Consider the following 15,470-nt stretch of genomic DNA (forward strand, 5'->3'; position numbering starts at 1 on the left):
AGTCTGGAACTTTCTGGAACTGCCTTTTGTCATGGTTTGATGACTTTGTGCCGAGACGCTGAGGGCAGGACGCCACGCAGCTCCCCACGGTGGCCCTGCGGACAGCCGGGCAGCGTCCGGTCGTTCCGTGCCCGCGCGAGCGAAGTGATTATTACATAATAGAACAAATTTCTGCTCCCGCCCAGGTCGCCCCCAGCGCCGGACGACCTCCCCGGGGGCGGCAGGGCCCACCTGGCCGCGTGGCCGGAGCCCGGGCGGGTCAGGCGTCGTCGGAACCGAAACCCGTCGGAACCGAAACCCGCTGAGGACACTGAGCCTCCCGGGGAGGGGCCCGCCGGGGACGGGACGGGGCGGGAAGGTTAGGCTGGGGGGGACAGGGCAGGGCCCGGGGGGCAAAGGCCCCTAGTGACAGCGGCATCTCACCGGCCTCTCCTTCCGCCGACCCCGAATCACAGCCGTGAACCCTGAGCGAGCGTGAGCGCCCGGCCCGGCTGTCACACGCGGCTCTGGGGACGCGGCAGGGGGGGTGCGCCCGGGGCCTGACCTTGCAAACAGAGGGGAGGACACCGGGGGCTGGGGACACGCGGGGGCCCGGCCTGGCCTTCAGCCCCGCTGCCACGGTGGCCCTGGTGCCCTGTGCAGCTCCCGAGCCCCCAGCTCCACCCTCCTGCCCTGGGAGCCTGGGGCCTCTGGGGGCGAACTGGGTGGGACGGGCAGGGGCGGCAGGTGGGACCTGAGTCCCGGAATCAGCCGGGGGCGGCCTCAGGGGATTATCGGGCACGTTGGCGGGGCAGGACCGTGACCCCAGCTGGAACCGCTCTCCGGGAGGACGCGCTTGGGCAGGTGGCACCTGGCGTGGGTCGTGGCTCCCGTTCCTTCCGGGACTCACTCCCTGGACAGGGCCTGGGAAGGAGTCGCCCTCCCGGCCCTCCTGTCCCCGCCACCACGCCCGGGGGGAGAAGCCGGAGCAGGGGTGGCCCTGCCCCCTCTCTGCGATCACCGAGCGACTCCGGGGAGCCTGGGCCACGCTGGGCCGCGGCTCGGCCGGGGAGAGAGGCTGATGCGGAGGCAAGTGGGGGTCCCGTCACTATTAAAGCGCCTGGCAATTTTTAAATAAGGCCTCACTAAAAATGTAAACTTTTTCTTCTTTTTTTTTTTTTGAGACAGAGACTCGCTCTGTTGCCCGGGCTAGAGTGAGTGCCGTGGCATCAGCCTAGTTCACAGCAACCTCAGACTCCTGGGCTCAAGCAATCCTCCTGCCTCAGCCTCCCGAGTAGCTGGGACTACAGGCATGCGCCACCATGCCTGGCTAATTTTTTCAATTTTTAGTTGTTTGACTAATTTCTTTCTGTTAGTAGAGACGGGGTCTAGCTCTTGCTCAGGCTGGTCTCGAACTCCTGAGCTCAAAGGATCCACCCGCCTCGGCCTCCCAGAGTGCTAGGATGACAGGCGTGAGCCACTGCACCCCGCCTAAAAATGTAAATTTTAATGTTGTTTACTAAACAGATCCCACCTGAAGTGGCTCTATTAAAATTAAGGCAATTCCTAGTATTTAGGTTGAACAATCACAAGTTCTGATTACTGCCAACCCAAAGCATCGGAATAAAGACGTCAGGTAAATATGACTGCTGGGAGAACTGGAACTTGTAGGCAATTTGAACTTTAAATCTCTGATTCAGTGCTGTGGGAGGGTAGAGAGCTATTTTTCAAGCTGGGCATAAATGTGGAAAACTATATCTTCTGCAAATACAAAATCTAATAATCAGCCAATCCAATAATCTAATGCACTCATCAGACTGGCGTGTTCATCATTCATACGGAATATAAAAATATTCCATAGTTTTTAACAATGCGGAACAGGCTTTTTTCCTGTATTTTTGGGCTTCCTTTCTAAACTTTTGGATTTTACTCCCGTCTCAAAAGAACGACTGAGGCACTGGTTCTGTATTTAGTGCTATATTTATTATAGTGTTTTGATTAACAGACTTTCGCCAGAAAGTTCCGAGTGTGTGAACACAGCAGGCAGGGCGGTGTCCACGTGTGGCGTCTGACAGTCCACGGAATTGCACTTCAGGCTCGCAGCTCTGCCGCAGCTCTGCGGGCCGTCGGGGCAGGGCCCACCGCCAGCCTCCGCCAGGAACCGGTTCAACAGGGGCTGCGGTTCACGCTGGGGGAAGCGCTCCGAGCGCGCATCGGGCTGCGGCAAGCGCGGCTCCCCTCTCCCTCCCGCCGCGTCGCTCTGGCTCGCGGACCCCGAGGCCTTGTCTTCGGTCCCCCCGCTGCTCTCCGGAGTTCCAACATCTCTGTTTTTACAGAGTCCCCTGGGTTTATTCTCGGGGTCACAGCACGCTTTGTGCAAAGGTCCGGTGCTCGTGCAGACAAGTGATGGTGGCTCCGCCCCCTTCGGAGTCTGCCCCGCCCCCCTCGGAGGCTGCCCCGCCCCCCTCGGAGGCCGCCCCTCTCCGCCCGGGAGACCCTGCGCTCCGGTCTGGCCCAGTTTTTCCTGGGCCTGAACGTGCTGCCCCGGGGGGAGGAAGAGATTCCGGGGCAGCGAACCCCGCGTTCCCGGCGGCTCCGCTGTGCCCTGCAGGCAGGCGCAGGCGTGGACGTGCGGCGCGGGGGGCAGGAAGCCCTCGGCCGCCCGGTGCGTGGCCTTCAGGGGCGCCAGGCCGTTCTGGATCGGGGCGAAGCTGCCGGCCGCAGGCGCGCACGGCGGGCACAGGCAGCCCCCCAGCTGCTGGCAGCAGTGTGGGCCGAACTTCAGGTGCCTGTAGGCGGGCGGGCAGCTGCACCTGGGACGCAGCGAGAAGAGCGGGCACACGCCGCGCTGCTCCAGGGACGGCTGTCCCAGGGCGACGCCAGCGTCCCGCTTGCCGCTCGTGCCGAGCTCGCCGCCGAGGGCCGCGCGCACAGGCAGCCCCCGAGTCCTCGCGGGGCCGCTGAAGCATTCAGGGCAGACGCGGGTCTCCTCGTAGGCCGTCCTCTCGGGGCCGGTGCAGCCGTGCGCTGCCAGAGGCTCTAATTCATAAAACTCATGCTCCAGCTCAGCTGGCTGCCCCCTGGGATCTGGATGATAGGCGTTCATGGCGTGGGCTTTGCTCTGTCCCTTGTCGCCGGCACTCGCAGGCAGGGCGTGAGAAAAGGCGCCGCACTGCAGCTTCTTAGGCAGAGGGATCTGGCCACAGGTGCCCTGCGGCCCGAGGCACCGGCACACGCACTGGAAGAAGAAGGTGGCGAAGGCCCAGCTGACGCACATGCTGAGCATCATGAAGGTGCCCAGCTGGGTGTAGGCCAGGACCGTGGACGGCATCATCATGGCCCCGGCCACGAAGGTGGTGAGCGCGGCCATGGCGATGGCGGAGCCCATGCGGCTCAGGGAGAAGACCACCTTGCCCTCGCGGTCCGCATCCGGGGCCAGGCGGTAGGCCACCCCGTAGTGGACGGCGAAGTCTACGGACAGGCCAACGGCGACTGAAATGGTGACGGACTCCAGAACATTCAGCTCCCAGCCCAGCAGGACCAGGGACCCGACGGTGACGAATATGGTGCCGGCTATGGAAACGATGGCGTAGAGGCTTATGACGACGTTCCAGGTCGTCAGCAGCATCACGCTGAACGCGACGGCCACCGAGAGCCCCATGGCGACGAGGGTGCCGTCCGAGAGGCTGTCCTGGAGGTCGTAGAACTCCAGGTTGCTGACGAACCAGCCGTTGCTCAGGCCCTCGGGTGCTGAGCGCAGCTCCCGGGAGATCCACGAGTCCACCTCTTTATAAAACTGGTGCATCTTCTCGTAGGCCAGCGTGAAGAGGTAGGTGCTCTGGAACTCGAGCACGACTGCCCGGATGGTGTCGTTGATGTCGAACCTCGGCCCCGGGGTTTTGCTGTCCAGGTGGTAGCCGGTGCTCCTCTCCAGCTCCATGATGGCCCTCTTGATGCACAGCTCGAACACCTCCTGCTTGTAGGGGAAGCTCCAGTGGCTGCAGCACGGGTACAGGGCGGGCTCGTCGCAGTCCTGGTTCTCCATCCACTGCTTGAAGGTCTCAATGAAGCAGCTGGTGAAGTCCTGCTCGTCGGTCTGGTAAAAGAACGTCTGGTTTCTCAGCTTTTGGCAGAAGTGCAAAATCCAGGCCTGCGACGCCGGGCTGGCGATGTTGAAGCTGCCGTCCAGGGCCAGCTTCCCTTTACTCTTGGGGTTGAGCGGGTTGCCGTTGTCCTCCGGGGACACGCCCCAGACGACCGTGATGGGCATGTGGAGGTCCTCGCCGTGGTGCACGCGCTCAAACATGAACAGCTTCTTGTACTCGGCGTCGTAGCGCTCGAAGGGGTGCGACGCCCTGAACACCTGGAACTCGGCCAGCTCCAGCGAGGGCAGCTTCATCCTGGGGTTCACGCACACGACGTAGGCGCCGCCCGCCGTCAGCGCCAGGAACCAGAACAGCCACAGGTAGCGGAACTTGATGACCAGGCACGGCAGCACCTTCTCAAAGAAGATGCGGGACGCTTCGGAGACGGCGAGCAGGGCGCTGCGGCACCTCTGCCAGGCCGCCCTCCAGCGGCTCTCGGGGCGGTACCTCTGCTGCCGGGGCTTCCGGAAGCAGCTGAATATGTTGAGAAGGTACCGCTCGTGCAGGACCACCGCCGCCGGCAGCCATGTGACCATCAGGACGTAATTCACCAGGATGGCCGTCCCCGCGTAGACCCCAAAGCACCGGATGGCCGTGATGCTGCTCACGTAGTTGGCGTAGAAGGCGGCGGCCGTGGTGAAGCTGGTGACGAACATGGAGAGCGCGGCGTGCCGCAGGGTGACGCTCACCGCTTCCGAGGTCGCGGCGTGGGGCTTGTCGCACTTGGTGTAGGTCCAGACATCGCACAGGACGAAAGCGTCGTCTGCGCCAATGCCGACCAGAATAATGAGCGCGGTGAGGTTCATGAAGGGGAAAAACTCGAAGTTAAACACGACGCGGTAGAGAAAGTAGGACACGATCAGGGAGCTGATGATGGCAAACATGGTCATCAGAGTGATGAACATGGACTTGGTGTAGACGCACATGACGAGGAGGACGATCACGATGGCGATGGCAGGATACACAGTATCCATGAGCAGATAGTCCTGGAACAGACTGTGCTTGATGCCGAACTCGATCCCGGTGACGGTCGTCACGCCGTCAGACGAGTTCCAGTTTTCGAAGTTGTCCAGGTAGATGCTCATCATGCTCTGCCCCTTCTCCGTGGGCGAGAAGAGCATGCTGTACTTGAGCGCGGGCGCGGCGAGGCCGGCCGTCTTCGGGGCCAGGAAGTCCTTGTCCACCAGGTAGTGCAGGATCTGGTACACGGCGTTGAACTTGGTGCACTTGCGCGGCACGTGGGTGCACTTGAGCTGGTCCTTCCTCCTGGCCGCCATGTCCCAGCAGTCCGGCCCCAGGGTGCCGTTCTGGTAGTGCTTGGCGCAGGCCCGGAGCAGCTTCAAGGTATGGGACACGTCCCGCTCGACTATCTTCTGGCAGGAGGACCTGTTGTTGAGAATGGCGATGTAGTTCCCCAGCGTCCAGCTGGGGCAGCAGGAGGCAGCCGTGGTCCTCTGGCATAGGTCTCCAAACTGGGGGTGGGACCTGATCTGCAGGGGACAGAGACAAGCACACGCTGCAGCTTCAACTGGCTCCCGACGGGAGGGAGAAGCCCCAATTATGGTGGCCTTGAGGGACGGGGACAGTTACAGGAGCTGAGCTGCTACCCTCTTAAAGGAGGCATCCGTTTAACACACCGACTGCCACACTAGAAAAAAAATGTTTCCCTGGGGCCACAATGTTTTACTAAAATAAAACGATCCTTTCTTTTTTTTTTTTTTTTTTTTTTTTTGAGACAGAGTGTCACTTTCTTGCCCGGGCTAGAGTGAGTGCCGTGGCATCAGCCTAGCTCACAGCAACCTCAAACTCCTGGGCTTAAGCGATCCTACTGCCTCAGCCTCCCTAGTAGCTGGGACTACAGGCATGAGTCACCATGCCCGGCTAATTTTTTTTTTTTTTTTTGTATATATATTTTTTAGTTGGCCAGATAATTTCTTTCTATTTTTAGTAGAGACGGGGTCTCACTCTTGCTCAGGCTGGTCTCGAACTCCTGACCTTGAGCGATCCACCCGCCTCGGCCTCCCAGAGCTAGGATTACAGGCGTGAGCCACCGCGCCCGGCCGATCCTTTCTGATTTGTTATTTTTTTATGGTTTTCTGTACTGTGAGTCATATGCAATGCGATCCATGTTTTTAGAATTGTCAATATTAATTGTAACAATAAGAACATCAACAAATAAGATTTTCGTGAACCCAGAGCAGGGTTTTGCTTCATGAGGTCCCGGGGTCAAAAGTAGCCTGAGTTAACTACGACTCACGGGGCAGTCAGTGTGTTAAGCGCAGGGTGAGATGTCCCCTCCCCCAACTGTCTCCTATGGCAGGGTACTCTCTAGGTTGCTTTATTCTGAACAACAAACTGCTGTCTGGGAATGACACACGAGTGTGAAACAACTTCAGTGTTGCTTTTGTTTAAGAAAGGAGATAAAATAAACACCTACTTAGTAAACAAATCTTTTCAAAGTCCCTTTAAAAAGCAATAAAGTAGACAAGTCATACACCTGCTTACGTTACATACACCTACATGATCAATTAAGGAAAACAACTGTACAATTGAGAGATGAAACAAATTTGTGGCTTTGCCTAAAATTTCTGGTTACCAGCATGAAATTTTCGGGGACTAAAGTACTGTATTTCAGTCAACACAGTTGGAAGCCCAAGACCACAGTCCCTAGAAAACTGCCATGTCTGAATGATTGTGTTCCTCCAAAATTCATATGTGGAAACCTAATCCCCAACGTGACAGTATGAAGGGGTGGGGCCTGTCGCGAGGTGACTAAATCACGAAGGAGGAGCTCTTGTGCAGGGCCTGCTGGTCTGTCCGTCCCGTCAACCAGCGAGGACACAGAGGGGCTGTCAGGAGGGACAGGCCCTCACTAGACACCGAATCCGTTAGTGCCTTGATCTTGGACTTCCCAGCTTCCTCCAGGACTAAAAGAAATAAATTTATGTCATTTACGAATTACTCAGTCTAAGGTATTTTGTTGTAGCAGCCCAAACAGACTAAGACAAAAAACTGGGGGGAATCAAAAAGCGACGCCAGCAATATCAGAAGCGCTGACGTCAAGACGCACGAAAGACGTGGAATAAAACTGTTTCCTGAAACACAAGTAGGAAAAGACAATTAAAATATTAACATAGGTCTGTTTTTAAACAGCGTATACAATTAATAAATACTTCCGTAGGAGTTTAATCATTTCTTCCACAAAGTTTGTTCAAGTTGGCTGCGGTCCTTTTTTGTGAACTCTCTTGGTAAGCAAGGGATTTCTGCAAATCAGCACATATAATAATTCCGGATTTAACGTGGACAGTATTTCATTTAGAACACTATTCCTGAAGAAGGTTGTTCTTCTTACAGGAAAGTGAACAATTGCTCCATTGCTGGCACTGCTAGACAGTGGTGAAGTCTGTATAATTCCATCCTGAAAATGAGCCCCTCTTCCCCGAGAGTGAGAATAAAAAACATTCCCTTCTTTTGAGCCTGATCAGATACTTCTCTTTCAAAGCACTAAAGATGACCTGCTCCTATCACTTTCCCCCATCTTTATTTACCAAAGGCTGTTCTAGTGAGGAAACTCCAAAGTTCAAGGAGGGCGTGAATATTTTTTTTCCCCTAACAGGATTATAAACACCCTTTACCTTGATTAAACTGGGCTTTATCAATCATACGTTGAAATGTCTTCACAAAGTGGAGGAGAAGCAGGCACGAATCATCTCTTTGGAACTTGGACTTATCCAAGAACCAAGTTACTCATGATCTCTACACCCTGTTGTTTTTTTTTTTTTTTTTTTTTTTTTGAGACAGAGTCTCACTTTGTTGCCCGGGCTAGAGTGAGTGCCGTGGCGTCAGCCTAGCTCACAGCAACCTCACACTCCTGGGCTCACGCGATCCTCCTGCCTCAGCCTCCCGAGTAGCTGGGACTACAGGCATGTGCCACCATGCCCGGCTAATTTTTTTTTGCTATATATATTTTTAGTTGGCCAGATAATTTCTTTCTATTTTTAGTAGAGACAGGGTCTCGCTCAGGCTGGTCTCGAACTCCTGACCTCCAGCGATCCACCCACCTCGGCCTCCCAGAGTGCTAGGATTACAGGCGTGAGCCACCGCGCCCGGCCAACACCCTGTTGTTTATCAAGATCCTTCACCGGGAGGAATCCTGCGGGGAGGTGCACAGGGGAAACGAGACTGGCCGCGTGGGGATTGGGTGACCTGCACGTGGGGATTCACTATGCTATTTTCTCTGCTTTTGCATATGTTGGAAAGTTTCCACAATAAAAATTTGTTTGTTTGTTTTTAAAGATTCTCAACGAGCCAAAAAGGTTCTTGGTTCAAATGTACTAAAATAACGTTCGGTTTAACAAAGGCTTCATTTGTAAGCTCATTTTTGAAGAGCAATAGTTAACATTCCATAATAGGGTAATTCATATTTGTTTCCAGGTAAAACCATTGACATATGCTAACTTGGGGAAACCTGAATCCCCCCAACAAATAACAGGAAACCCGGAAGGGGCAGGCCACCAGTGTTGCCCCACAAAGAAATAACATACAAAGCCCTGGGGTCAGCTTGGTGAATTAAGACAGGTGATGCATTCCAGTGTCTGACAGTTTTCAGATGGAAGAAAATGAATCATATCCATTACGAAACCCACTATCAGCTGGAAGGAACGTATTTGTAGTTGCTGCAAGAACCAAATGCCAAGGATAAAGGAAATAGAGTTGCCAACTAAAACTGGGAAATAAAGCACAAAATTCTGTCCTTGAATAACCTTTTCAAATAATCACATGTTTTTTTTTTACGTGTATATTTGACCACAGATGAAAAGGCATCGTAAACACAGACCAAGTTCGGCTCTGACGGCTGCTATTAAAAATAAGCACCAGTGACCCACCGGGGAGCCAACCCTCGAATTCAAAGGTGATGCTGGGTGATGTTCAGCCTTTGGGAAAACAGTTTTTGAGGACGCCTACAGGGAAAGGAACAAGGACGGGGAAAAGATGTCGTGACTGCTACTCTCCAGCTACCCTCAGTTGGATGCCGGCGCCCTGAATGGAAAGGCACGGAGTTCGAGGAATTGCCTGCACTTTGCGGGAGGAAAGCTGCACGTCCCCATCCGTCCGGCCGTTCAGAGACGCCACTGAGCATCTCAGGTGAGTCAGGCGCGGGGTCCCCGCCCTCGAGCTGCCCCCCGCGTGGCGGGGAGGTCAGATGCCAGGGCAGACAGTCGTAATGCACCGTGAGAAGCATCGTGTTCAGTGTAAAGGCGTGCGGGGCCCACGGAGGGACCGAAGTCTGTAGCTGTGACGTGACAGCCCTCCGTGATGAGGCGGATAAAGCCGGGGGCCTGTGTGCTGGGGCTTCCACAGACCGGCAGGCCGGCGCATCTTGCTGTGGACGGCGGCCGGATTTTTGGAAAAGAGATTCATAAGAATGATTTCAAAAATCTTTGAAGTTTATAAAAATAAAGACAGAGTGAGTGAGAGCAATTTCTGGTAACCCCCAGGAGGAACGTAGCCCCTTCCAATTCTAGTCACTTGCAAAGTGGGTGCTTTACAGAATAATTTGCTCATGTGTTTAGAACATGTCTTGCCTAGTCAGACAGTAGCAGGGGTGGAGTGGACTTAAAATAGGGGGTAAAGGAAGAGAAGAGAGGAAAAAAAAGAAACCAGCAGAGTTTTAAATGCTATCTTAACTCTTAGAACTATTAGCTGAATTGGAGATATTTTAAGAAGCCAAGAAAAGAACAAAGGGAGGAAAATTAAGCCCGTAATGCCAGGCTCGACCGACTGCTGGACTCTCTGTCCCCACGTAACAGAGCTCCCCAGGCACTGAGAGTTTAAGGGGACAGCAGGGACTCCAGAGCCCTCGTTAAATCAAGAATCAGAAAACATATTTTTGGTGCCCTCCAGCTGTCTACCAAAGTTACCCGAGTAAGCAGAGTCTCAAACACCAGATTTCAAATCCTTTTACAAGCTGGGTCCTCAGAGCGCCAACTGCTACCACGCAGAAAGACTAGGGAACAGGTAGATGGCTTCCAGCAGAGTGGAGATCGGAGAGACACACTCTGGTTACTAACGACTGTTTACATCCCGCAGGATGTCAAAGGCCAGAAGGAAATGAGGAAGAGCGGGGGAATCAGCTGAGGCTCCTTTTGAAAGCGTCTAAGAAAACGAGCATTTCTGTTAGGGGGCAGAAGGCAGGATCAGAAACAGAAGGTATTCACTTTGGGAACCAATGCCTGGCTGAATTATGGGTGTAAGGAGCATGTAATTTAAATGGAATCCGGAGTTTGAACTAAATGTGCTGTAAACACAGGCAGGTGACGATCGAAACATCTGGTCTCGCTGAGATATCACACTAATTACCAGAGGTTTTCTGGAGTCGACCCACCAACATTTAAACTCTTCTGCTCCGTATCATACGATCGCATCTCATTTAACCTGACAGTTGTTCAAATCAGTGCTTTAGTACAATACCCAGGATTTGCGGGGTGGTGAAGAAGAATGATTGGCAAGTGGCCTTAGGACACAGTCAAACCAACATAACAGACAGAAATCCAAAAGGGTCTTGAACCAGGAGACTCAAAAAAGGTACAGTAGTAACCCGAGAGCTGAACTGCTAACCAACAGTTATTACTTAAGATATCAGATGAATATGTTATCTCTCTGAGAAAGGTTTATTATTCCAGGTTCATAGCAGAGTTTGAGACTAGAATACAAAGCCATATACAATTGGTAAAAATAGTATTTAACAAGTTAAAACCATGCTCTCTGAGGTAGACCTTTGGGGCCATGGTCACCTATTTATTCATTTGTTGGTGCGGATCTATAACTGGCCCTTCTGACCCTTCATCTGGGCATGTGTCTTGGGTCTGTTCTTCAAATTCTCACAAGAGGACCACAATACGACTCTCTTCCCAACTAAGAGAGAAATGCTTAGACAAGCAGAGAACCCCTGTTCCTTCGGACAGTCTAAGTTCCGTGAATGCATCCAGCCAAACCATTAGAAAGCCACGTCCTTAGATGTTATTGCTTTAATCTCTTATAAAAATGCTTTTGCTATTGACGTTTTCCGGTTACTAGCCTTCCTATGTTTCACAAATCAGCTGCAATTCAATATTGAACCTCTTGTAAGCATGCTGTTAAGAACCTTGTACACAGTATCACACTTCTTTTATGAAGACAATGGGGAACTGTCCCCCCTGTCTTAGCATGAGGAAAAGCTGGGCTTCTAAAAAACGAATTTGTGACTCTATTTATAGGACTCTGTTAACTGTGAAATCCTTTTTGCTCCGGCTGCCGGGAGGTTAGAGACAAGTCTGCAGCTCACCACCAGCAAATGCACAGGATTGCGGGGTTCGCATTCTTGTACCCTGAGTCTCATCCTTCACTTTGTTACTTTCCTCCTATTATTTTCCCTTCGTGTAATTCATTCAACTCATTCATCTTATCCTTTTTGTACGCCTTTCTGTAAGCCACCTCAATGTGCTGGTCTTCATCATCTGCTGTATGTACAGACTTAGATGAAGTAATACACTGCTTTCGTCCGTGAGAGCCATCGCGGAACAGTACTGCTTACTGGCCTTTGAGTCTCAGAGTCTAACGTGCACCCATGCAATAAATTGCTAGCTTTTTTTTTTTTTTTTAAAGATACTTATTCCAGGCCACGATGACTCTTTAAGATTTGTTTGAATGGGAAATGGCATATACGGCCAAAAAAGAAAACAAAAACAAAAACCAAAAAAACGGGCGGTATCTTTTTCATCACGGAAGTGTACAGCCGGGAGGACGAAGGCCCAGGCCCCAGAGCTCGACCGGGCCGGGCTCCGACCCTGGCTATGCCACGGACACACCGTGACGTGTGAACTCTCCTCATCTAGAAAATGGGCCAAATAATGGTATTTAATTAATAACACTGTCATGAGGATTAAATGACATAATTTGTTAAAGGGTTTAGAATACTTCCTGACACATGGTAAACAGTCAGCAAATGTCAACTATTAACTAATTGAGTTCACGCTCTTCAGAGTCTTTAGGGGAGGGAAAGTCTGATGATTAATCAAAGGTAGAATCATGAGGAGTTGAAAGGTATAGAAGTTAATGAACTGTTCTCATTCAAGGTGTGACTACAAGGTACCTAGCCTGGCTTAACTTCTCTAAGCTTCACTTCCCATCTGTTAAAAAGCATCATGAATTCCGAGGTTGCAGACCCAGCCTGGGTGATGGACAAGCACCTGCACAGAGTCTTGCACGTATTAAGCGTCACTACACATTCATGACCTTAGCGTTAACTTTCTATATAAAAAGTGTTGCGCCCCACGACAAGGAGAAATACATGCATAGCCTTCAAATAAGGAACTGACAGCTGTAGAAGAGAAGAAAATATGATCAATAGAAACTGACCAACGAGTAAGAAACTCTGGTCTGTTTATTTGTGGCCTTGGTGAATTTGGAGGAGGACAGAGAGCAGATGGCACTGACAGAAAACCCTGATGTCCCAATCAGTGGGCAAGTCCTTCTTAAAATGTACAAACAGCCTCTGAGAGTGAAGAACGGAGCAAAGCCGGGAGACCAGGGACCACTGCCTAGATGGCCTGGGTGAGACGTTTGCTTCTTGGGAGGAACTCAGATATCAGCACGACGAGACTGCTGGTCTGAGGGGCCTGTTCCTTCTGTCCTGCCTCTTACTCCACTGGGACCCTTCCCAGTTGACAGAATAGGTAATGGCATCGGGTTGTCACATGATGTGATTTTTAACTGACCAGTGATGTTACTAAATCTTAGAGTCACGCTAAGAATACGATGAGTTCCTTTCCGGCGTGGCTGCTGTGCCTGCACAGGTCCCTCAGTGACATCAGACAGAGCTTCTACGCGGAGAAACTGCCTCAGGACACGCGGCACCGACAGCGCTTCCAAACCCGTGAGCGACTTCCCATTTCCTGGTGCCGACGCCTTTTTGGCTCTAGAGCAGACTGGAGAGGGAGCCTGCCTTCCTGCATCCTGGTGTCTGGGACAGCAGCTAGGGGTTCCGCGTTCAGGGTAATTTGGACTGGATTTCTCTGGCCATGTACACAGACACCGTATTTATGCCTTTCGATGTCCCCTCTCTCAGATGACTCCCTCAATTTCCCTTTGAGGTCACCGGCACAAAATGACCCATTGATTAGCAGAGAGGCAGGCATTTCACTGCAGAATTAAGATGCCGACGAGTGCCTCGGGGGCAAAATGCAGTGAACAATGACACTGGATTAGGAAAGGGAGAACATACAACAAAGGAAGACAGTTTTGACTGTTACGATCCTGAAAAGAAACACTCTGTGAAATACCGAGAGGACCAGCACACGGGACACATGCGTGGGACGAGGAAGGAGGGTGGTATGTCTCACAGGTGGGAAACACACGGGCCCTCGGACCCTGGGGTCTGAGCGTGCAGAGCTGGCCGGCTGTTGCTCACTCCTCGGCAGGTAACCCACTTACGTGCCTTCGTCTGACCCGACACCAGGGTCAGCAGTAAAAGGAGTTTTAATAATTAATATACCTTTCCTTGTGCTAAGCAGATTTCACTTTTATTTTACATACCCTGGAATTATCTACATTGCACATCGATTTAATTGCAGGTAAATTCCACAGTGTCTCTCCTCCGGCTGAAGTGAACACCACTCTGGAATATCGGTCACCTGGTGATATGAACAAAAGAAAACAGTTTATAAATTATTCATTTATTTCATGAGACTCAGCATTCAGAAACAATTCAACTGGGAAACCACATAGACAATTCATTAGCAGCAGGGAAGTCTTTCCTTCAGTAAATTCCAGGAGAAAATGCTAAAAAAAAAAAAAAAAAAAAAAAAAGCAATGCTATAGTATTGGCTTAACTCAAAGCCTTTGTCTACTCACTACATCTTAAAATTGTAGGAATTACATAACAAATCTATTTTTGATCAGAGTATAATTAGGAAGAAAAATCCCTAAGAACTTTGAACAGGAAATTAATTAAATGCCTCCCTCTTAATTTCACAACATACCACCGTAATGGTATATAAAATAAAAAAAACAATGCACTAAGGAATATCAAGAGTGGATTGTAAGGAGGTTCTCTTTGGCAGCTAACTAGAGAGGGAAGATGGTGGGTGATCAATTTAAACGGACTAAAAGCAGTCAACTAACGCTGTCACGGAACGCCGACCACATGCCACTTGAATACATAATCTCTCTGGTACACCAGAATCTACAAAAATATAATTTGAAAACCAAATTAATGCAAAATTAATACAAAATATGTTTCTGAATAAGGGAAGGTGTGTGATGTACTAGAAAGAGCATGGTTTGGGGTCAGACCTGGGTATAAGCAAATCCTGTTGTTTACCAGCTGTGTGACCTTAGGCAACTAACAACTTCTCTGAGCCTTGGTTCCTCATCTGTAAAATGGAGACAACAGCAACTATCTCAAAGAGTTGTGAGAATTAAATGAGATAACAAAAAATATGTGCTTAAAGAGTACTGCCTCTGTTAGTCATTAAAAACAACTTAATATGAACAAAGTAAAACAAAGCAAATTAATTTTACATTAACTAAAATGCCCAATTGTGCTTTTATTCATAAATTGGCAAATTTATGAATAAAGCTTTATTACAAAAAGTTGTATTTATGATCATGATGTTTTCTTAAATAAACTTATCTTTATTCTGTGGTTGATTTTAGAGAGCCTATGTAAACTGAAACATTTCATTTACATAGAGCTGGTGATGGCTTTCCCATTACTTATGAAACAAATACTCAGTGTTGATTATTGAAATATAAACAAGAATATAGTTTATTTCATGAATTTGTTAATGTTTTTTCCTGGTTAAGATATTAACTAACAGATGTTGGTTAAGCAATAACCAACCAGCCAGAGAAATAAACCAGCCAGAACATGCAACTAACCAGAGCACAACTTTTCTAATATTTTTTAAGAGAAGAGACAGAAAAGGAAACCCGTATTGCTGCCTGGGAGCAATATAAGACTCTGCCTAATTTCCTACTATCTATTACGATATGGTGTAACAATGTTCAGAATAAAGACCAAGTCTTGGTAAGATGCGGAAACATCAAAGACCCAATCAGACTTGGTAAGATGTAGAAACATCAAAGACCCAATCAGACTTGGTAAGATGTAGAAACATCAAAGACCCAATCGGGGCATCTTGCGCTCTAATAAGGCAGGAAAACACACACGTAAGAGGAATTTTCAACAACCACCACCAAAGGTAAAATCTAAAGAGCTTTAATGTTAATATTCACTTAGTTAAAAATTATAATTATCCACAATTCCTCACTCCTAATCACTGTGGCTAATTAATGGCTGACATA

General features: G+C 50.3%; 1 protein-coding gene across 12 annotated transcripts in view; it reads right to left on the reverse strand.

Moving 5' to 3' along the window:
- Positions 1-1,940: 1,940 nt before the first annotated feature.
- The window catches only part of DISP1 (dispatched RND transporter family member 1), a 136,628-nt gene continuing 123,098 nt past the window's right edge, over positions 1,941-15,470 (reverse strand). For all 12 annotated transcript variants that reach the window (XM_045537072.1, XM_045537071.1, XM_045537070.1 and 9 more), the window contains 2 exons: positions 13,698-13,795; positions 1,941-5,614 (listed from right to left, as the gene is read on the reverse strand). In XM_045537072.1, the coding sequence (XP_045393028.1) occupies positions 1,964-5,614; positions 13,698-13,795 (3,749 nt within the window). In that variant the 3' untranslated portion in view covers positions 1,941-1,963. The remainder of the gene's footprint in view (positions 5,615-13,697; positions 13,796-15,470) is intronic.

This window comes from Lemur catta, chromosome 25 (assembly GCF_020740605.2).
Source record: "Lemur catta isolate mLemCat1 chromosome 25, mLemCat1.pri, whole genome shotgun sequence".
In the NCBI taxonomy this organism is placed as follows: Eukaryota; Metazoa; Chordata; class Mammalia; order Primates; family Lemuridae; genus Lemur; species Lemur catta.